Source organism: Halictus rubicundus, chromosome 2 (genome assembly GCF_050948215.1).
Source record: "Halictus rubicundus isolate RS-2024b chromosome 2, iyHalRubi1_principal, whole genome shotgun sequence".
NCBI lineage: Eukaryota > Metazoa > Arthropoda > Insecta > Hymenoptera > Halictidae > Halictus > Halictus rubicundus.
The window spans coordinates 21993374-22017102 of NC_135150.1; the positions used below are offsets into that span (position 1 = coordinate 21993374).

At 42.4% G+C, this 23729-nt stretch overlaps 1 protein-coding gene and 1 long non-coding RNA gene across 9 annotated transcripts in view; one reads left to right on the forward strand and one right to left on the reverse strand.

Annotated features, from left to right (window-relative positions):
• The window catches only part of Syn1 (Syntrophin-like 1), a 566536-nt gene that overhangs the window by 526620 nt on the left and 16187 nt on the right, over window positions 1-23729 (reverse strand). For all 8 annotated transcript variants that reach the window (XM_076805932.1, XM_076805931.1, XM_076805938.1 and 5 more), the window contains one exon: window positions 18963-19557. In XM_076805932.1, coding sequence (XP_076662047.1) covers window positions 18963-19557 — 595 coding nt within the window. The remainder of the gene's footprint in view (window positions 1-18962; window positions 19558-23729) is intronic.
• LOC143365617 (uncharacterized) overlaps window positions 1-23729 on the forward strand; it is a 152258-nt gene that overhangs the window by 8003 nt on the left and 120526 nt on the right. The window lies entirely within an intron of this gene.

Here is a 23729-nt window from a genome sequence, read left to right on the forward strand (position 1 = left end):
GATGAAGGAAATTAGTAATAGTTATAATTAAATACTACAACTTTCAAATGGTAGACAATCAATTACTTAATAAATTTTTTATTCATAAAATTAATTGCTACAATCAAAATTTAATGTGACAAACATGTGTGTTTCTAAATGATGGTAATAAGCTGGAAATGATATTAACAGTAATGCCTGTAATGAACGCCGCGAGCATGACTGTCTTAGTCACTATCACATTCAACAAAGAGATGTTCGGAGAGATCATCCATCAGGCAATTTCACCCCCACATTCAAAAATAGGAATGACCAATGCTGCGTTAGAGAATAAAATCGTAACAATTTCGGAGGATTGAAAATCATGGTTGAATACCGCTCAAGTATACGAGATTAGGGTTCGGAAGAATGCATGACTCATTAGCAGGGCGATTGTCGGCAGGCTAATGACTCTAATGAACGTCGCGAGCATGACTGTCGCTTCCGCGGCGCGGAGAGTTGAACTGGGGGGTGAATCATGATCTCCTGTCGCACGATTTCGATCTTAATAGCGAGCGCTTTTATTCGGTGGCGAAGGTGTTTCCTAGAATCAATTTAGGTGGTCTGATATGAGCTAGAAAAAAGGTTCGCGGCGGGGGGTTAACTCGTTAAGCAGCGTAAAAAGCTAGGTGAACCGGACCACAACAGCACAGCCTTATCGAGACACGTTTCTTACTCGGCAGCAACCCCTCTCTTCGCGCACCACCCCCGTTCCGCCGTTTGTTTGGAGAAAAACGCAAGCACGGCTGGGGTTGGAGCACATGTTACGGGATTCGTTTAAACCCTCTACCCCTTTCCCGGCTGCCGGCTTGTTTATGCCATTCTTTGCGACGGGCTTGGTCACATTTTATTCGAAACAACGTTGCAAATAACTGTTCCATGCAATGAATCGTTACTAGGACCCCCCGTTATTCTTATTTCACGAATACCGCAGGAAAACGACTTGTACTTTACCTTCCATTTAAACACGGTGCTTTTTAATCTACTCTTATTTCAATTATCGTAACCCATTTGCATCATAAGGAAATATGAAAAAAGGCCTTTATCACCAAACTTTTCTTTTATTATATTTAATTACAAGAATGACTACAAGTAAAAGAACTTCATATTTCAGCATTATAAGAAAAAATAAATTGAGCGTATATATACGCTCCAGTGATAGTGACCAGGAAAATTGAGCGTATATATACGCTAATGTTGCAAATGGGTTAATTGCCCTTTGTACTCATTGCTTCAAATAGCATGCAACGAAACGATTTCTGTATATCGTATGATCATTTCACTGATTCTTGCTAGATTCCAAAGCAGAAAAATTCTGCAAGACATCTATACCTTTTAGGACGAATAGAATGAATATCTGGCCTCGGAAAGGAGCGCAAAAAAATTGTAAAAGTGTCCAAATTGGTTGGACGAACGTTGGATGGAGTGAACGATCAAATTTTCCATCCATAATGTCTGAAATAAATTATTTGTTCCACTCGATTTCCCCGTTTTTCTTTCCCTTGGATAGCGGGGGAGGATGAACTCGTAAAATTTCAAGATGCTAAAGCTTCGTCCTGATCCTCGCGGCAGTCAACGCTCGGCTGTAGGCGCCGCCAGCCCCTTTCTCGTCGATCCTGGTGCCGCAGGAGTGGCCCCGCGGGATTTAATAAACGACGAGCGTCGCAAGAAACCAGAATAACCGCGAGACACCTGGCCGGGGGCAAGTATTTCCTCGGGAACGCGACAATTTGTCTCGTAGACCGCGAAGTTTAAAGTGCCGTGCGCGTCACGCGCGTAAATAAAGCGCGGGAAACTGAAGCGGAGAACGGGGAGTCGCGCGTTTTGCGCTCATTCGGTCTCCTTCGGTCTCCTTCGGTCTCCTTCGGTCTCCTTCGGTCGACTGTTAATCACGAGCAGTCTGCTATCCGGGCCACACTTTTAAGAAACACTGGAAGAATGAAATACAGGGTCGCGTCGACTGTAGATTCTCATTTGGTTGACTTCTCTTTAACCCATTTGCATCAGCAGAAAAATAAAGCCCTTATCGCAAACTTCGGCTTTACCAGATAAATTCTAAAGGGCCGAGAAATAAAGAGCTTCGTATTTCTGAAATTCACGCATATTTTTATGCACGTTGTTATACACAACATTGCATACACGCTATATGCATATAACTGCATTTGTTACAAAAATGAGTAGACAATATATAAAATATTGAAGAGGTTGTGAAAATTTGGAAACATTGATGTACTGTCCTCGACTTATTGAAATTAGTAAAGAGAAAAAAAACTTTCCACTTGGTTCCTGTTTCTTACAATTAATGTAGAACATCCGCAGTGTAATATATTCACTAGACAGCGGATCTTTATGGAAAATAAAAATTTTCTACCTGAACTCCAACAAACTGAAGTGAAATAGAAATTGGTTTCCTTTCTTTGTAAGTTTGATAGATTGAAAATAATGTAACAGTACACTTCAATTCTTCTACTGTTTTTACTGCTTTAAATTACACCCATTCATTTTTTCTCATCAATGCATAAAATTCGCAGTTTAACACTAGGTGTACAGAGCACTAAAAGTATTTTACATTATTTTATAAAAATAAGCAAAATTGTGTCCATCCAAGTAGTTAGCCATTTTTTAAATAATATATAAAATTTCTTCACAATTTCAGTAATCGTAAATTAAAAATATTAGAACTCGTCGTTTTGTCTTAAACCTAGTGTTAATGATCACACCAGTACACTATTACCAATCGAGAAACTTTAGAAGTACGTTTTAAAGAAAACACATAAAATTATAGGAGTTCATTACGAACGCAATCGAAGAAAAGTTTGGTGTTCAAAGGGTTACGCTCGCTTAGCAAATTTACCTTGAATGGCAGAAGATGAGCATCGATCAAGCACACTTGCGGTGAAACGCGAGAAAACCGCGCGGTGATTAATCGGTCTAAACGGCTCGAATAACGGGAATGAAAATTGGGGGATCGAGTGTCCCCATGAATTTTGATTATAAAATTACGGCCGTGTTTCACGGAACGAGGTTCATCGTAACGAAAAACACGGGAATCGGGGATAAAATTGCCGGTAGTGGCTCGCGTCCTTTCATCATGCCAACGAATTTTCGTTCCGCCATTCAAACCGACGAAGGATTGGCATCAGCCTGGAAACACTGTAATCGGTTTCTTCGAGTAGCAGGGCAAATTCGGTGCGCACGAACGACCCGGTAACCGCAGCCACGATTATGCGGGGAGAACGGCAAAGAGTCGAGCTAATTATCGTGACGAGCCGTAAAACGAGGCTGGGCTAATTTCCGTCACTTGCTAATTGGTTTCCAGGATCGCGTAATTATTCGCGTTTCGCTAATCAGCGTCGCGCGGCCGCCCACCATTTTCCAATTATTACCAAGCCCCTGGAAAAACACGTGCGCAGGCCAGCCAAACACTCTCGCCCAGAAGAATGCAACAATGTGGAAAATCCGAAATGTTGTTCGACCGTCCGTGAAAAAATCGCTGTCCGATTGTCGAAATTAATTTGCACCGCGTTGAATTGATACTGTGTTTTTCGAGTGTGTTTTTAAGTTAATTCGTGATGTTCGGTGCGACTGTTAATCGACGTTTCAGGGGGAATTTATTCACATGTTACCTTCTGTGATTGTCCCATTGCGTATAAATACGTTTCTCAATTTTCAAATTCATTTTTAATTCCCAGCATACCTAATCAAGTTCGACTTCATATTCGGTTTTCAACATACCTGATCATCCTCAATAATGTAATCATTTCACAAAAGAAGACTTTTCAGATACTCTCTATTAAAATACGATCACTGAAAATGCTAGTGTTAAATTTTTATACGTTATATTTTTATTATTACATAAATTTTTATGTAATTTTATCAGTTCGTGGAAAACAACATAGAACAGAGTGGACACCCTTATGTGTCCCCGAGTATTTTCGCAACTCCACACAAAATCAGTACAATTTGAAAATAGATGAATCAAGATAGACGATAGTAGAGACAACCAATGTAAGAAAGAGCAAATAAAACCCACGAATTTTTGTATTAAAAATTCGAGAAGATTTCTGTAGCTCGTACAGAGAACATTTCCGCCGACCGAAGCACAAAACAGCGAAGAAATGAGGGGTGGCACGCAGCAGGGCTCGGAATCCATCAAATCGGCAGCAGAGCCAAGAGGGCGAGGGTTAAAAAGTTTCTCTGAGGGGGTAATTACGCTATTATCGAGAATTTGAAGGGGTGTCTTCCGCAGCGATCCGGCCGGCACACCCTAGCCGGGAAAAGATCATTAGGGATGAAAGTCTTTTTCGACGAAAGTGGAAGCTCATTAACCGAAATGATTAAGATAAGGGAAAGAGAAGGAGGGGAGGGGGGGGTGGCTGAGGAGCGTAACTCGGAAGAGGGTTGAAAACGTGTCGGTGGAGTGGGAAGAGGAAAGACGAGAGCGAGTGCCGTCTGACGTTCGCAGTGAAAGGAATTCCGAGCTGCAGGATTTAAGACGCAATTTCCCTGACGATGTCGCGTGTCATCCGTCATGCAGTCTATCCCGGGTGGAACAATGCCCGGCGAAAATTACGCATTCCAATTACGAATGGATACGCGTGGGAGAACCGCAGACGTTTCATTCATTTCACTCGTTCCACCGACAGAGGGGAGGAACAGAGAGAAAACGGTAACGTCTTGCCAGGACCGGAAGGGTGCTGGTTTGTCTGGTTTCCGGGCTAGTTAAAATTTAGGTGAGACCGGTCTCGTGGACCCAGCAGAACGCCCATTGAATTTTTAAGCTGCTTGGAAAACCCGCCAGGAAACACCGTTCGCTTAGGCGAACCTAACCCAGAAACGACCGGCTACTGTACTGTGACTCCATTTATTCGAACCGTCATTGTCCGAATTCACAATTTACCGAACTCTTTGCTGAACTTCTATTATGGTAACCATCGTACTAACTACGATGTAAAAATAATCGTTCTTTGCTAAGCCCTACAATGCCGAGCAACGATATTGTGTGTACGTGCGTAGATGGAAAAGATCGGTTAAGTCGACTTTTCTCACATCTATCGCTCCTGCTTGGTTAATTAAAACCGTGCTAGGTAGTTCTTTTTGATGGTGAGGTGTTTTGAGTGGTAGAGAAATTGTACAACTTGTTAACAACAATAACTCGTATTTTAATTATGACGACTGTACAAAGATGTGGCCAGTTGAGAACTGATTGAATACAAACTGAAGACTCAAGACTCGCACGCAGAGATGGGTATTTAAGAGATGTGAAATTGGTGGTGGAGGTGGTAAGTGGTAGAGGGAGAAAATTGGGGGTGAGTGGATAGAAGTTGTCCAGAGGCTGTCTTAAATTGTTATGTGCCGGAAACTCGCAGAGAAAATGGGACGAGTCCCGTCGTTTGGGTCTCAAGAGCCTTCGACTCTTAGGTTAATTTATTGCCTCTAGCAAGGGTGGTCGAAGTGATCGGGACTCGGAGTCAAATTCGAGAGACCCTTTCGTGGGTCCCGCATTGCGTTGCGCCTCAACAGATATATTGTTAGCTGCAATTGCCAAAAGTGATCGCTCAATTCGATCTCATAGGTTTCCGATAATATTAGAATATTATTTTATTGTATGTGTTCCTTTTCTTCTGGATCTTATCGATTCCCCCTCAATATCATAAATTTTGCACAGCATTTTTCGCTCAAGTTTAATTTTTCGGTGACACTCAAAGGATTAATGGCCGCGGATGGTACAAACGCCAGTATAGTGGTTCGTACCGTTCAAACTGATCGCTTTCCACGGAAACCACTATAGTGGAGTACAATACTTCAGAGGTTAAGCCACAGGGAGCCCCCAATACGTATTTTTAGACAATCGATATTATGCATGAAGTAACGACGAATAAATTGATGCAAATTATTATTAATTTATATCGAGAAACAGAATAGAAAGCGAATACATGTAAGCATATACACGTAAAGCATGTATTAAATAAAATTTCCAATATAGTATTACAGCAAAATGTTTTAACAATTCAATCTTTCCCAAAATATTCGAATACACGAACGTAAATCCAATTTCACATCGATTTCCATTATATTAACGAAGAAAGTATTAACAGAATGATCCACTTATGTGACGCGTCTTGTCCTTCGAACGGTTTGAATGACACGAGTCCCACTGTAATTCGAACACGCGCCGCGAATAGACACCTCTGACGCCACGCCGGACAAATCATGTAATTTGTTAGTCATTGGAATGGACTGCTGCGTCTACCCTATCAATGACAGACGTAGAATCGATACGTAATTAACGCGGCACCACTCGCCGCCCCGGCCAAGTGTGGAAAGAGCGAATTACGGCATTGTCACGAGTTAATCGCGTTAGACAGACTACGGAAATTTGGCGTGAGTTCTGGTTCCTTGCGTCGATTCACCTATAGATCTTTGTTCGTGAGGACTGAAGAAATTTGTTCTGCGTTTCACCATTTGAGTGACACGAATCTTTGCAAAAATCTGCAAAAATATGTAATAATTGACTATTCAACGATCTGAATAAGCTTATATGACTAGAACGCGGATTTTTATGCGGAATAAAAATTGTCTAATTGCAAAATACGGAAGGTACATTCTTATTTCTGTTTCTGATTAATTTAAAGCGTCGAAAACAATACAACAATAATAAGTAGTTCGAATGTTTCGCATTTGATCTACTCAATTTGGATCGTAAATGCACAACATCCGTAGACTACTTATGACAGTACAAATTCCAAGTTTAATATAACTTTTGTAAATGTTACGATCGTTGTTTCGCAGGACACTTAACTTAGTCCACCGAGGAAGACCGTCTCCTTGCTGCTCCAGTTTCGAGAGTTGTAAATTATACGAGATTATGGTTACAAACCAAGAATTCTATGATTGCGTTGCAATAAATTATACTGTCTTCTGAAATTACACAGAACATGATAGTTAGCATTTTGCTACAAGGGAACATCATTTATTGAATGTTTCTTGATCCGCAGCGATCTATTCTTAGGATTCATAGATTCTGGCAACGAGTCAAATACTCTTGTTGGAAATCTACGATCGAGCTTCGCTCGATTAGATTATCTATTGAAGTTCCCGAGAGTCAGACACCTAGTATTCATATATTTCAGACTTCTTTCTTTCATTACATTATGACTTCATGTTGCATTGCAATAAACTTTTCCTATCTTTCGATGTTACATAGACCTGTTTAGATTCCAACAGGTCTAATCTTGGAATCTATTGATTTTACATAAGATTCTGGCTGCGATTCAAGTCTTCTGGAATTCTACGACTCTACGATTCTACGATTGCGCTTCACTCCATTATCTTATCTATTGAGAGCTCTCCAGAGCTGGACACCTAAGAGACATTTTTTCCTAAATTTTTCTGGATCACAATCATTCTTAATATCTACGTGATCTATAAGATTCAGGCTATAATTTAAACTTTCTCGTTAGAGATCTACCATGGCATTGTAATAAATAGCCTGCAGATCTTTATGCAAAATAAACTTTGTATACATCAATTGCAATCTATAGGAGCTAAGTAAAAATTTATTTTCCTCATTAATAATTTATATATGTTAAAAATAGTATCTCGACATTGTTGAACTTTCTTAATCTTTCCATTGTTTTGAATTACAGCTACTGGTTTTTGTCATAACTGCATAAAATCCGCAGTCTAGTAATAAACTATTTAATCGCATTAAACGTTTAAATCGACTAAGAGACGTCTATATAGGAACCTCCTTTCCGTAAATTTGTCTACCTCCCAGAAAACACATTCTTACGAGCAATGCAATCCTCAAGACTCGGACAACGATATAAGCCTACTTGTCAGAAATCCACGATTATGCTCCGATCAATGTATCTGTTGAGCTACCTAGACCCGTTCAGATCGCAGAGATTCTATTCTCGGGATTTATTGGATCCAAAAAGTTTCCGTTCTCGATCGAAGGCGTCGCGGCTGCAAATCCTTGATTGTGTGTCAATCAATTATACGATTCCTGCCCACATCTCACGGTGTAACAAAGCTCGCATCAGGATGCAACATCTCTCTCTCGCTCTCTCTAATCACACAATGCACGTATCACCTGCTAGATCCGGATTAACCGAAGACCTTGCGCAAAGCGTAGGCGCGTAAGAGTCGCTCGAGTAGCCTAACACGGTAATGTGTCGGCGTGTGTGCACGCGTCAGAATTATTGGCCCGACGACTGTGTGGATTTGCGGCGTGCCGGAAACACATGTACGAAAGTGTACACGGCTGGATATCCCCGGACGAACGATCCCCTAATCAAGGGACACGCAATACTTCACGGGACCCAGGTTGCTCGTCGTAGATCGGACAAGCAGATAGCCGGCCGAGTAGATAACCGTGAAGAAAAGTCACGCGAAGTCAACCAACGAAGAAAGAGAGAGAGACAGCCCTTGGAAGCCCTTTTCCAACCATTAATGAATACCATCCCTCATATTCGATAATTGCTTGTCGGTTTCGGGGATCTAAGTAGCCCCAAATTGAATTAGAAGCGAAAGACAAATTCTAAGAGATGTCCATCCCTTTTGGGGGGATTCTTTGGTCATTGGAATTAATATTTGGCTTCGGAAAAGGGAGCCGAAAAAAATTATGGGCAAATTGTAAATTATCTGGGACCACATGCGAAAATGACTCCGTTACAATTAATAACTACCCTTCACTGAATTTACTTACTATACAAATTAAAAATTTTAATTATTTTAAAATTTACCCTATCAAAATTTATTTGTATTAGCAGATGGTGAGTGATCAAATTTTTCGGGTCAAAGTTTTACTACAATTTCAACCCTTTGCTGTATAATATCGAGCAAGTGATCCAACTCGTGATGAACATTTGAACTAAAATATATTCTTTGTCTACTTGTTATTGGTATTTAACTATAAGTAAAAAATATATAGGAATACGCACAATATATACCTCCTTCCTCTTCCTCTTTCACTTTAGGAAATTACAAACGACAAAACAAGTTCTGTAGATGCAAAGAAGAGCGTAGTGATATGGGTCAAAGAACTCGTGGAACGAAGGAAATAATTTTTCCTCGATGCCATTCTTTCTTAAAAAAATATCCAGGTGCTCGAGATTCTGCTTAAACAAGAGGACCATTGAATAAAAAGTTCTTCTAGTAGTCGAAGAGTTCACACACAGTGTGCCTGGGATGAGAGGACAATTTTTCCTCGATGTTGTTCTCTCTTGAAAATTTCCAGACCCTGGATATTCTTTCTGAGCAAGAGGACCACGGAATAGAAAGGCAAATTTAGTAGCAACGTCTGAAAACTGACTTTAAAATTCGGATTTAGAGGGTAGCGAGTTCGGGCGAATTTTTCCTAGGCCGTAGATAAGGGAGGATTTTCACTTTCCGTGGCCGGGCGCGGAGCTAAACTTCGGAAGACAGGAACTTCGGAGGGAAGTTCTTGCCGGTGGCGGCGAGATCACACGCTCGAATCAATCTCTTCCCGAAACAATCGCTTCCCCGGATGATTCGGTCCGACGAGCGCCCGTTCATACGCGACGAAAGAACTCGGGAACGAAGACGGACGAGGAAGAAAGAAGGAGAGTAGAATCATCTTCGTGTGCAGGAGAAAAAAAAAATATACGGAGAGGGGAATGCTAGGAGAAGAAAAGAAAAGGAAAGGATCGATGGGGTGGGCGATACAATAAATCAGGCTAAATCTCGAAGGCGGCGGAGCAATAAATTCGGCTTCGTTTATCAGGAAGTAACTTCTATTCGATTTCTCCTCGGCGAAGCCCTTTCGGAAACTTTGTCAGGCTGATGGGGCCAACTTGACTGCAATTTTATCCGTGAAACCGGAAGTTTTCGGCGGAATCTCGCTTAAACGGGCCGAGGGGAGAGGGGCTGGCCTCGCGAACGCCTCTGTCAGACAGAGTCTCGATGAAAATCCTCGGGTAATGTATTCCGAAGCCTTCTTTCCCCTCTCCTACTCTCTTTGGAACCTCTCTGTGTCCTCCAGTCGATCCTCTACCGGGGTCAAGCGGAGGTCCACTCCTCTTCCGGCACGCTTCTCATCTCTCTCTTCTTCCTCCCTTAGTACTCGGAGGCTCGGTTTCCTTCTTGGAGACTCTCTCTCTTTCTCTCTTTCTGGCTGCGGGACACTCCGGTTCCTTTCTCTGTTCATTACTCTCACTTGATCTTTCGTTCTCCATCTTTTAACCCTTTGTACTCGAAGCTATTTTAACTCCAAAACCAAACATATCTTCCGACCTAGAATATCTCACTTCTATACTTTTTTTTTCACTTTTACAACTGTTACACATTTTTTTCATGTTATACATACGATACATGGTGCAGCTTACTCGTACAATACTGAAATTTTTAGTAATTTATTACATACAAACAAATTTAGTAACGTAAAAAATAGTTTTAATAATGATACAGCAATTTTTAGTGACGCCTCGTCTCTCTCTCTCTCTCTCTCTCTCTCTCTCTCTCTTTCCCCCCCTCGTCCAGAGTAATATTTCTCTATACTTTATACAGTGAATTCTCGATATATGTCAACAACACGGGTTTTGTCAGCGTCCTGTATCATCCAGGAGACATACTCGAGCCGCGTTATGTTTACACTCCTCGGCGTTCGAGGCCTCCCGAGCTTCACGGGGTATACCCTGCGGTAGTGGGGATAATCCGCGACGTTTATCATCGAGACCTTGGCGACATATACAGAGAAATCACTGTAAACATGACGCTTCATATGACAGTTAAAGTATTAATCGATGGCTTGATGGAACATTCGGAAAAAATCTTCTAATAAAAAGAACAGTTTTTAATTTTGTATGCAGCGGTTCATTGTTTTCTCAGCGGGATAATTCCGCGACGTTTATCATCCAGGCATTGGCGACATGTATCGAGAAATCACTGTACTTGTCCATGACTCTACACCTTGATTTATCCTTTTCTTTCTCCCATCCTCTCGCCGTTTTGTGATTGATCTCTCTGCAGCTCCACGACTCTCTCTCTCTCCTCCCTCTCACTTTCTGTAGTTCTCGGATCTTTCTCTGCATGACTCTGTCTGTTCTATTGATTCTTCATCTTTCCGTATCTCTTTCCTTTCAATCACATTCTATCATCCTCGCCACGATTTCCTCCTACGTGTGGTCCTGTCTTTATATTTTTCTTAGCTCCTCATAATGAGTCTCCCTTTACGTATCGTTTTCTATGATTCTCTCTTCTATTGATCGTCTTCTATCTTCCTCCAAGGCTCTCTACCTGTACTCTGTCCCCCCAATTTTTCTTTGCTCCCCTCAGAGACTCCATCTCCCTCTGTAATTCTCTCAGCTCTCGATCATTCTCCATCTTCTTACACGATTCTTGCCCTTTAATACTCTCTCTCTCTCTCTCTCTCTCTCTCTCTCTGCTTTTCTTCGCATAACCCAGCCATTCCATCTTTCTCAATTCGCCTACTTCTCGAGCAGCTCGCGCTCGGACGCCCACGCCCACGCCTCTTCGCGTCGTCCTCCTCCTCCTCCTTTGCATCTCACGTCCGCGCGGCCGTGGAAGTGCAAGGTATCGCATTCCACGCATCACCCACGTGAAACTGGCAACCGGCCGAAACCAAAAGGGAAAGAACAGAAAGGAAAACGACACACGGCACACAGCACACACGAGCGGGACGCGCGCGGATACGTGCCGCGAGGATTCGCACAGCCGTCGCCGTCGCCGTCGCCGCCACCTGAAGCGTCTGAATAAAAGAATACCTGTCGCGTACCAGCGGGAAAGGGACGTCATGCGTCCCCGCGCTTTCAGAGGACCCGGAGAGAGGTTGCTCTGATCGATCCGGACCGGTTCTACCGGATCCCATCGGGCATCTAATCTTTGAATTCGCTGGGACGCTTTTTCGCGGTTTGTCTCGGCCGATCCTTCCCTCCGACGCGTTCCTCTGTTCTGAAGATGCAGTGCCGTTTATGCGTCGCTGTTCGAGGAATGAGAACAATTTTTTCTTCTATTTTATTCTATCTCCGTGACTATTTTCGAACGGACGCCACTGTATTTCAGAATCATAAAATAGATCGACTAAATTCGTATCTCTTTCAACTATACAGTATTTATTATAAAGAAGACAGTTTTGGCGAGTTTTCAATTCGTAGAATCCAAATCTGATGTTATGTTTTTGCTACATATAAAAAACTACCCTTACGGGGGGTGTTTCATCCGATAAAATCGAAAATTCTCCAATCGATTTAAAACATAATTTTAGACAAATAATGTTATGTAAACATAGCCACGAAACTGTATAATTGAAGAGTTATTGTTAATGAAACCAATGAAAGATTACATTTTAGAATTCTAGGTGAAAGAAATTATAAAGAATAGAGCTCTAAAAATTCCTCACATCAAGTTTTGTTTAATTAGATGTTTTCTAAAACATTTATATAGTTTATTAATACTTATTCAATTATTGAATGAGACAGCTTGTGATCACGGGTTTTATAATATGTACAAATACATGTTTTTAAAAAATGTCTACGGGTACAGACGCAGCCAGACGCAGCTAAATTTTAGTTTAATTATAACAATAGTATTTACAGAAATCGATATTGAAATAAATTTGATGCACCTATTTGCACTAAAAAAGTTACAGCATTTTTAAAACAACCTTCATTGAAGAGATATCTAATGTTTTTACGTGAAACTATAGTAGCAAATCACTACTTTAGCAAGAGTTAAAAATTCTTAAAAATTAACAAAAATGCAGATAAATACCAGTGTTAGGAGAATTCATTAATCATTTCAAATAAATCTTGCGTGGAAAATATACACGGTAGTCTCAATCGTCGCGTAACATATACCGATTGATTACTGTTTCCAGAGAGCATCGACGCTTGAATGTTTATAATTCAATTGTTCCAAACTATTACACGATCAAGGACCGCCACCTTATGAATAGGATTCAAACGAGTATTAATTTCTCGGTAGCGCAAATATTAAATCACTCCACGTCATCCAATTTTTCCAATTTTTCCACCTTTACGATTCTGAACCACTGTTTGGACTCGGTTTGCGATTTCTACTACTTCCCCCATTATGGCGACTTTTTGCTATTATGTTGGTTCTTCACCAGTGTGTCAATTTGACTTTTTCCACTGATTTTACACCAAACAAGTTTCCGCCACAATAAAATAAATAACAGCACAACGAGTAGCGAAAAGAAAGCAACCGCAGAGGATTTTCTGTCTCCAGCAACAGGCGCAATTGCCACCCTAAACATTTTCGCTCCGCTCATCAGTAAGTCGCAGAAGGGTATGCGAACCGGCTGACAGAGACACGGCAACACCAGAGAGCGTCCGAAAGCTGAACGAGACAAATCAGGGCTTAGGGTATATGGCGCGGTGGAAGGGGCCATTTCGGAACAGTATTGTTTGTGCATCCTCTCCCGCGATCCGGATCGACTGTGAAAGAGGATTGAGGGCTCGAGTGCTCGCGTGGCCGTGATGGAAATATTCTGCGAAGACCGCACGCGATCATACGAGCCGTAACGAGCTGTCGGGCTCGGTCATTCACGGCCGGGGGAGTTTTCATCGGACCGGGAACGGATTTCGGTAAACGGTCGGGGTCGAAATGGCTCAATAACGACCATTTCTACGGGGCGCGGGAGTTTTCGGTGCGCGAGCTTTTCGGACACCGAGAAAATAACGGGCACGGATGCGTTCGCGTGCATACAATCGGCCGCTGCCTGCTCCGCAGAGCAGCCCCCCGGCGCGCGGTGCAACGCTGCGCCGCGCCGCGCCGGTGCAACGATGGTGCAGGCACCGGTGCAACGGCAGCCTGAAAGCCCCGGAGCAGCTCCGAACGCTGGAGTGCACACGCGGACAGACACAGACACGGAGACAAACTGGGTACACAGGGTGTCAAGAAAGTAGTGGCAGACTCCCGATTCTCTGCATCATAGTGTCGCATATTTTCACCGTACTCCGTGCCGCGGCATTTATAGAAGACACTGTATTGAAGACAATTTTGAGTAATTTATGGGGCGACCGACTAGGTTTTCTTACACTGTGTACATATCATCTAGAATGGATTGGAAGAACTCTCTTAAACATAGGTCAATTGTATTCGAGCTAGCCGGTCGGACTTTATGAAATATTGACTTTATATAAAATACTTCAGATGTAATTTAAGCCGTCGAAAGATGAAAAATTCAGACGAAAGTGCATTCTAAAATTAACTCGAAGAGTACCCTTAAAGTTGAGTCAGTTTTAGCCGTGCTGAGGGTCGGCTGTCTATCGCATCGTTGTTTAAACATAAATGATTCTATTATTAAGTACCATTTTCCACCTTTAATTCAGCCCTCAACGTTCGAAAATTCTTTCGAGAATGCATTGTAAAATTGACTCCAAGTGTCCCCCTGAAAATCGAGTCAATTTTGGTCGATCAAGCCATCAGATTTCATAAATTTCTCAACATGATCTCGACTTTCTTTCTGAACCAAAATACATCTACTACTGTGTCCAGAAAGTAAGGTGAATGTTAAATTTAAACTTCGCGGCTTTATCCAAATTGATAAATATTTTTTCTGTAGGTTGGTAGCTCTGTGACTGTCATCCGTGTCAAATTTCATGTCTACATTAGTAAAATTGCATTCGGCAATATTCATAATGAATATTTTTATTTTTTCTTTTTTATTCTTTGTTCGGCAAAGAGTTTGTATTAAATTTTATTTGTGGAATCAAAATTCTGCCGCGGGAACGTTGGAAATGTTGCGGAAAGCCTTCGGCGACCAGACTATGTCGAAAAAAAATTTTAAGAAATGTTGTGGCGAAACACTATTGGTTTTTGCACCACGATAATGCGTCGTCTCACACTGCATTTGTTATTCGTGATAATTTGCCAGCGTATTCGCCTGATTTAGCACCGTGCGACTTCTGGCTATTCAGTAAACTCAAAAGACCATTTTGTCCAACGATGTCAAAAGACTGTTTTTGGCTATTCAGGAAACTCAAAAGACCATTTTGTCCAACGATGTCAAAAGACTGTTTTTGGCTATTCAGTAAACTCAAAAGACCGTTTTGAGACTATTAAAGAGATTAAACATGAATCGCCGCTGCAATCTTTGAAGGCCATTCCGGCAAAGAACTTTTTCGGCTGTTTCGAAGAATGGTAAAAACGTTGGCGTAAGTGCATTATGTCGAATGGGGATTACTTTGAAGGGGATGAAATTGATTTGAAAGAATGAATAAAGATTTTTACCACGAAGTACCATTTTCCTACGTTCAATTCGAGTCCTCAAAGTTCGAAAAATATTGTCGATCACAACGAACTAATGCTTGAACAATCCAGTACAAAAATTTCCGAAAAATCGCAGCTAAATCGTAGGATCGTTAGTTTGCCAGTGTACAGCGATCGCGGATCGGCCGTCGTCGGTGCAACTAAATGCAAAGTGCGCGCGAGGCGGACACGAGGAGCGTGTGCACATCGGGGGTGGCTCTCGCTCGCGTTGCACTTCACTGGGCAGGCCTGTGTCTCTCGTTCGTCGGAGATTCGTAGGAGAAACAAACGATAGCCGGTCACAAAGGAAGTAAAATAACGGGGCCGGGGAAAAGAAAAGGCGGGCAGATGAGGGGTCAGAAAAAGAGAGAAAGAGTGAAACAGATATAGAGCGAGAAGGAGAGGGAGGAAGAACGGAGAGAGAATAGAAAAAGCACGACAGAGAAAGAGAGGTGGGGCAGAGAGAGTGGAAAAGAAGGGAGCACCATTTAACGCTTCAGGCGGTACCGTGCACGCTCTCTCGCCGACCTTTCACCCCGCCGGTTCTTTCAGCCTCACACTTTTTGATAATGCTGCGTCCGGAGGCGGCGTACGATGGCGCGGGAGTTCGCGCGGAAACAGCAAAGTCGCTGATTTCCGTTCTCCGGGGCCGAACCAGTGAGAAAACGGAGGGGAAGAAAGGAGTCGTCGAGGCTTTTTCTCGCGACGATGCCTATGACGAGACTCGCGACCCGAAACGCGCACGAACTCCGAACGACGAATTAATCCAGCTAAAAGCTCTCTACTCGCCTCGGACACGCTTCTCCTCCTCCCTCTCTCCCTCTCTCTCTCTCTCTCTCTCTCTCTCTCTCTCTCTCTCTTTCTCTCTGCTTCTCTATTGCTCCGTTGCTTTTGTCCCCGCCTTATCTACGCTCGTTTCTCCGAGACTTTGCAAGCCCCCCGCTCGAAATAACACGGGAACCGTACGCGACGAGACCCAAAGAGACACGGAATTCGATATTAAAACGACCGAGACGCGCGCTGCCAGCCGGGAATCCCCGCGTCGGAAACTTAATGCGCCGTGTACTCGAGGCTAATTCGAGCGAAAACCTCGTTAATGTCCTCCTCCTCCTTCTCCTCCTTCGCCTCCTCACCCTCTTGCAGTCAGGAGGTTACCCGCGCCAGCTACTCCCAAGCTTGCCCGCCGAACGTTTCGCCGTTTCAGTTAACGCGCGACCGGCTAAACGAATCTAAGCGCGAGAACTCGCGCGAGCAAGCGCACCAAGCACACCCCTCGAATCGGCAGACTTGAACTTAACCGGCGCGGCGCGGCGGTCGACCTAATTTTCGAAACGCGTTCCAACCATTAATTATACCCCGGCCAAAGTTCAAAGGAGAGCCCCGAAGCTCCGCGCAATTATCGAGTTAGTTTGTTTGCGCTGGATCAGTTTTACGAACTGGACCGCCGCCGATCGAATGCAACCTTTGACGCGCTACACAAAGCTTCGATGCTGTTCCACGGCTGCGGTACAACTGCAGGTGCGAGTCATGCGAGTCCTCAATACGCCAAGGTGAAAGAGAGGTGTTCTCAAATCTTCCTGGAGGATTTTCATTTTTTCCTTCCAATCGAACCTTCGCGAAGGAGTCGAATTTTTTTTTCTACCATCACACTTTCGTAGAGGATTTCCGATCAAACCTTTACAAACGAGATTAACTTTTGTGCTCAAATACAAAACTTCGTAGAAGATTCTCATTTTGCAGTTTAACCCTAGATAACTAACCTTTTGTAAAAATGTCGATGGAAATGTTTAAATCTTACGACACACTATATACGATGCTCTTGTATGATGGATCACATATTTTTTTTTAATATTTCAATAAATAGATTCATTCATCCTGTGCCTGCATAAGACAAAATATCTTGCTCTAGAACAATTATAGTTCTGTGTCATTATCATTGTTAGAAACCCTGTATATCACAGTGATATTACCTCGAAAATCGTATAGGATCGATACGGAAAATGTTTCCTCTTAGCGGTGGAACTTTGAAAAATTTTCGTCCAAGAGCCGACGGAGTAGTACATCTGTCCATTATTTGCTAATAACTCGGTAAACACGCTTCCGTAGCGAATTTGGTATTATTGTATGATATTGTATGATACTTATTGGCATTTTCACGGACGCTTAATAATAACGTTACCCACATACACACGGTTGTACACATGAAGAAGACCAATAGAGAAAATTCTACGAACGAGAAGCAGACTTCTCTACGTAACACAGATCGGACAGGATAAGTACAATCGCGAGAGGTCCCGTTTTGAGCCTTTTCAAACTCTAATCGACCTACAGCACTCGCACACCCGGCCCGTTTCATCGAAGAGCGTCATCAGCGGTAGAGAGCAAAATTCTTTGCAGCCAGAAGGGTCAAGCTATGTGTTCCACTTCGATAGGAACCGATAAAAAGGGGATGGTTCAATTTTCGCTGCTCGACTTCCTCTGCCAGTGGTTTGCACTCTCTACCCTTTCCTACTGGAGATGTGGCGCGAGTGCTAAATTTCTTGCAGTACAGTGAGTATGCTGTGTTATGCTGCCTCAAATTGTCTAAATGTACCTAACGTACCCTGTATACGTGTGCGTGCTTGCAAGGAAGGTGAATTCGGTCACCCGTCAGAATCTTGTAACAATAACGCTGGAACCGCTCCGAATGCCAGAAATGATTTGTGGAATGTGTTGCTTTGTCATAATGACAACATTTAATTTCGGAATCCAGGAATTTATTCAACAATTTTCTACGGAAACGTCTAGCGTGCTTGAATGGAGAAATTTATTGAGTAATTTCCTGCGAAAACATCTTGTGTGCTTCAATGAAGAAAGTTATTGAATAATCTCCTACGGAAACGTTTTATTGCTTGAACGAAGTAATTTATTCTATAATTTCCTACGGAAACATTCTATGTGCTTCAATGGAGAAATTTATTGAGTAATTTCCTACGGAAACACCTTCTATCAACTTGAATGAAGACATTTATTGTATAATTTCCTACGAAAGCATTTTCATAATTTCAAGAATCATCTCCTCGTCATCTCAACTGCAATTATAAAGCAACAAACTCGGTCATGTGACTAGCAGTTCTGGTAGTTCCTATAATGTATGAATTACATACAGCTCTCTTCCGATATAAGACGATGGCTCGGGACGGCTTTCGACGTATTGCGAATGAGGATACTTGGCATTGTTCTTGAGTGGACCGAGAGTTTGTAGGTTCCATAAAGTGGTCCGGCAGACTGTAAAGTGGTTGGCCTTGCAGCGATATCTTTCGTTGGAAAAGGGAGAGAATATGACATACGCTCTCGCTCTGGTACTAAGTGGTGTCGAGCAGACAACTTCAAAAGAAGAAAAGGGGATGGAGGTTTTCTTATTGCGGAAATAAATCGTCTTATATCGAAAGCAAACTGTAAGTTATTTCGTAAATTCGATACCGTCCCTGGGGACCGACTTTTAACGTGTTAACCCACTTTAACAGGTTAAGCGCGGAGCTTGTATCTATGGACGTTCACGCTGCAAGTAACTGCAAACTTGTGTCTAAACAGAAGTCACCTCTTCGAGTCGACCGACGCGTCGCCTAAACGGAAAGTTTGATGTCGGTCCCCTGGGACCGGCGTACCGCTTAATTAACCAACAAAATCTTTTATAGTACTCTTACCTTCAAGTTCGACGACCTTGCCAGCCCTCTTCAACGCCTTCACCGCTTCATCATGAGTTGCCTCCCGCAGATCTTCTCCATTCACTGCCAAAATCGCATCTCCAACATACAACTGCTCGGTGGCATCCGCCGCCATTCCTTTAAAGATCTTCGAGATGAGAATAGGCATTTTGTTCTCCTTTCCTCCCTTGATAGAAATCCCGAGGCCATTATTGTCGCTCTTGACCACGCGCACGATACGCTTCTGATTGGCCACCGAGTCCGGCACGTCAGGGTCGTTTAGGCTGTCTACGTTGTTGTTGTTGATGTTCCCGTTGTTCAGGGCGTTGTTTCCTGTCTCGCAGCTCTCGTCCAACGAGATGCTCAGGTAGTCGTCTTCTAGGGAGACGAACACGCGGTACCATTGTCCTCGTACTTGTGTCTCGAGGACCCCGGCACGTCCCGACGCCGAAGACGCCGCCGTGGTCGTCGTCGACGATGACGAGGACGACGTCGCCGCGGACACCACCGAGCCGAGGCCCATCACACCCATCGCCGAAGTCGGTTGTCCGCTACCGCACAGTTCGACCATTTCGATTTCCTCGCAAGCTGCACGCTGTGAACATAAGAAACTAGGTTGAACAACGTCGCACCCCCTCTTCGAGCTTAGCATATCGAGTCGCACGAGTAGACTGCGTTTATTTTATGCAAAATAAACATTTACTCCGTTAATTGTAAGGATCGCAAGCCGAATGACCATTTCTTCGTTTAAACTCTTAAGTACGGCGCACAGTGGGCAATTTGGACAAAATCGGATTCAAAATCAAGGAACTTTCGATAGCAATGAGGTAGAGCGATGAAATCTTTTTTAAATGAAAGCTGCAACTTTGTAGAATATGGGAAAAATAGAGAGATTGTGGTACGAACGTTTTTTAACCTCGAGAAAATTCGTTAAACGCGCACAAGTTCAAGAAAATTTTAGTTTTTCCAATACCACGAGGGGAAAAAATGTTTTTTTAACATGCTATACCTCATTTCCCATAGATTTTTTCACGCTGATTTCAAATCTGGTCTCAAAATTTGTCTACGACCTCAGGATTTTGCAAAAAATAGATTTTTGTGACAAAAACTAATGAAGTCATTTTTTCGTTGAAATGATTGGATGGTAATAATCTCCCTATTTTTCCCATATTCTACAAAGTTGCAGCTTTCATTTAAAAAAGATTTCATCGCTCTACCTCATTCCTATCGAAAGTTCCTTGATTTTGAATCCGATTTTGTCCAAATTGCCCACTGTGCGGCGCGCTCGTCCGCGAGTCTCTCTCCCAGTACGGCGCGCTCGTCCGCAACTCTGTTTCTCAGGGACGGCGCGCCTGGCTACAGATGGCACAGAAGCCGCTATTGTGGTTCGTACCGTTCAAACTGATGCTTTCCACGGAAACCACTATAGTGGCGTACAGTACTTAAGAGGTTAAAAATCAAGTTTGAAAATTGTCTACTCTATCGATCGACTAATTCTACTCCCTTGCGAGCATTAGGACAGAGCCGCGGAATTTTCCAACAGGATTTTCTTGGAAACGGTTTGAGAAAATTTTATTCATTTCTCTTCACTTATTTTTGCAAATAGAATCACCTCGCGAAACACATTCATGCTGCCACAAGAAAATTAATGACCGGACTGCGGAGTTTCATGCAAAATAAAAATGGTTTCCATTAATTTCAAGCCACAGGAGCCACGTAGACGTTCGTTTCTTTTCTTAATGATTGTAATAAGCCGGGAATAATACAACAGTATTTTTCAATTCTTCAAATGTTTTCACTGTTTTGCATTTAACACTAGGTTTACGGGACCCATCAAAATGACGGGTTCTAATATCTTTAATTTACAATTATTAAGGTTCTAAAGATACATCCATGAGGAATTATTCAACAAATTCATTTCTTTGGGTATATTTTATTTAACAAAAAATGGCTGAAAATTTGGGCTGTACATTCTTGTTATTTTTATAAAGTAATGAAAAATAGTCACTTTTAAACCGAGTTACTAGTAAACCTAGTGTTAATGACTGAATATACAGGGTGTTCATTACAAAACTTTTCAGTCGTTTCCATTTAAAAAAACAAAGTTGACCTTCAAATGACCTTAAAAACGCCAACCAAATAAAAAACTGATACTGCCCTCCTCTTTCCTCCTCGAAATCCTTTTTACACTTTTTTAATATCTTTCATACCTTTCGAGATATTCGGCTGGAAAGTTTTCAAATGAACACCCTGTGTATAAAAATTGCAGAACCAGAGGAGACCTAATCTGCAAATTAGGTGTCTGTAGATTCAATATCGCGGATTCCCGGTATTTCGAAGTGAGAGAAAAAATTGCGAAATCGCGTGATCCCTCGCGACACGTATCAATCGCGTATTCCGGTACGAGGGACGAGCGGATAAATCAATTGTACACACTATGCCACGGTGAAAAATCGTAATTTGAAAATAATTGATACTGGCCGCTGGGTGACGCGGGACCCAGCCCCTTTTCTCTCATTGTCCCTCCTTTGTTCGGCTCTCTGTCCACCTCGTTGTCTCTACACCGTCTATTATTTCCATCAATCCATTTTCCAGCGAGCAACAATGCCGTTAACCGTTAGTCACGGGAAAATGTCCTACAAAACTGCGGACAACGAGTATAATTGCGTGAAAATTGGGAGAACGGTGTGTGCCGCCGTCGCTTGCTGCGCCAGCTGCTCACTTTTAATTAATTAAACGTCCCGCCGCCGACGCCGCGCCGGCCCCGACGACGATGCCGTCGCTATTCTGTCATCGATATCGCCGGATATATTTCCATTTAGTTTAGTGTCGCCGTTCGCCAACGAGCACTTATCGTTTCTTTTTTCTTCGAACGACGAACGATTTCTACTTGCACCCATCAAACCTGTACAATAAGTCGATACTCGCTGGCAGAACATTTTCATAAATACTGTGACGGCACTTTACTACCGTCGGACGAACTGCGGATTTTATGCATTTATTGACTCCACGAGATAATTAAATACTGCGCTGGGCGAACCGCAGCAAAAGTTTCCCAGTTTTAATTATTAAATATCAGACACTGGATATTTTTGTCTGTAAGGGTTATATCGTTAATTAACAGATGTCGGTCATATACAACGATGCGCGAACCTCGATAACAGTTTTTTCATTTTAGTTACCGAATGGACTCTAAACATTTTTATTCGCAGATCTATATAGGGATCAGTCAAACGTTAACCTAATTAACAGCTGGTCGCAACAACTCGAACTTGCGTACCATTGGGCAAACAAGCGAACGAGTGAATCGAGATTATTAACGAACGTTCTAAAATAAATTTCACAGAGGTAAATATGTTCTCGACTGAAATACACAAAAGTTTGACCAGCAACATTTCTAAATGTCGGTTAAAAGCATAGATCGACCATAATCTTATAAGCGACAGGATCTTTTACTCATCCGCAGCGGAACGGAAAGTTTCACGTGTCTGAACAAAACACCAAATGGTGAAAGAAGCAACGTTTACACCACAGAGACACCAACAGATTCCACCCTAACACAACAGACATTCAACATCCTGTTCACCGCTCTCGCAAACCACCCCCGTGTTTTACGAGCACATTTGGTGCAAGGTGTGTCCCTTTAAAAAAAAAAATAAAAAAAATTCCTCCCCTCGGTATATTTTCGTATCCGCGTTATCGTAAGCGCGCGGATCCCTCGAGGCTGAAAGGGAGCCGCGGTGCCATATTTAACCGACGTATCTTGTCGCGCAGAATTTTTCGTCAGCTCCGCGCGACGCATGAATAATCCTCGCGAGGGTGCGGTGCCCAGAATCGCTGAAATTGGATCGTTTGTATCGATCGTAGCAGAAGAATCGACCGTAGGACGTCGGAACAAAGATGGCCGAGGTGTCAACGCAATTAATAAAATTCCTTGGCGGCCTCCGAAACCTGAGTACAGTGATTTCTCTATATATGTCGCCAAGGCCTGGATGATAAACGTCGCGGAATTATCCACACTACCGCTGAGTATACCCCGTGGGGAGCCATGAAGGTCGACAGGCTTCGGACCCCGAGGAGTATAAACACAACAAGACTCGCGTATGTCTTCTGGACGATACACGACTAGTGTTCCTGATTTCTCAACATTTTTCATTTCTCGAGAAATGAGAAATAAGACTATATTTCTCGATAATTCTCGAGAATTTTTAATAAAACAAAAAATATTGGGAAACTTTTACCAAATTTTTATAAAGTGGAACATTACGTTTTTGTTTTGAAATGACTTCTTAAGAAGCATAATGCATCTAATGTCGAATCAGACAATCTACTTCTTTTTTTTTTTTGTAACAAAATCTGTAGCCATAGAAAAATTTCTTTCATTTTGTGTGGATGTTGGCTTTATCGTATACAGAACATCCAAAAGTTGCTGAAGATTGGGTGTCCTTTTTCCAGTGGACTCAAAAATTTGGAATTCCGTTGTTAGAGTCCGGAATTTATTTTCTTCTGTCGCTAAACTCTTGACACTAAATTCTTGAAGACTGTCTGCAATTTCTGAGAATCTGAAAGTTTTTCACTATTTTCACAAGAATCATTGGTATATTTTCCAAGAAGACTGCTTAGAATTTGTTTTGCCATTTTATACATATCTGCCTTGGATGTTAAATAAAAAAATGTATCTTCTGAATCTTTTTGCAGAGATTCTAGATTATGCAGATATTTTATAAGGGATACAACAATCTTGTCTCTTCTTTTAGATATTTCTTC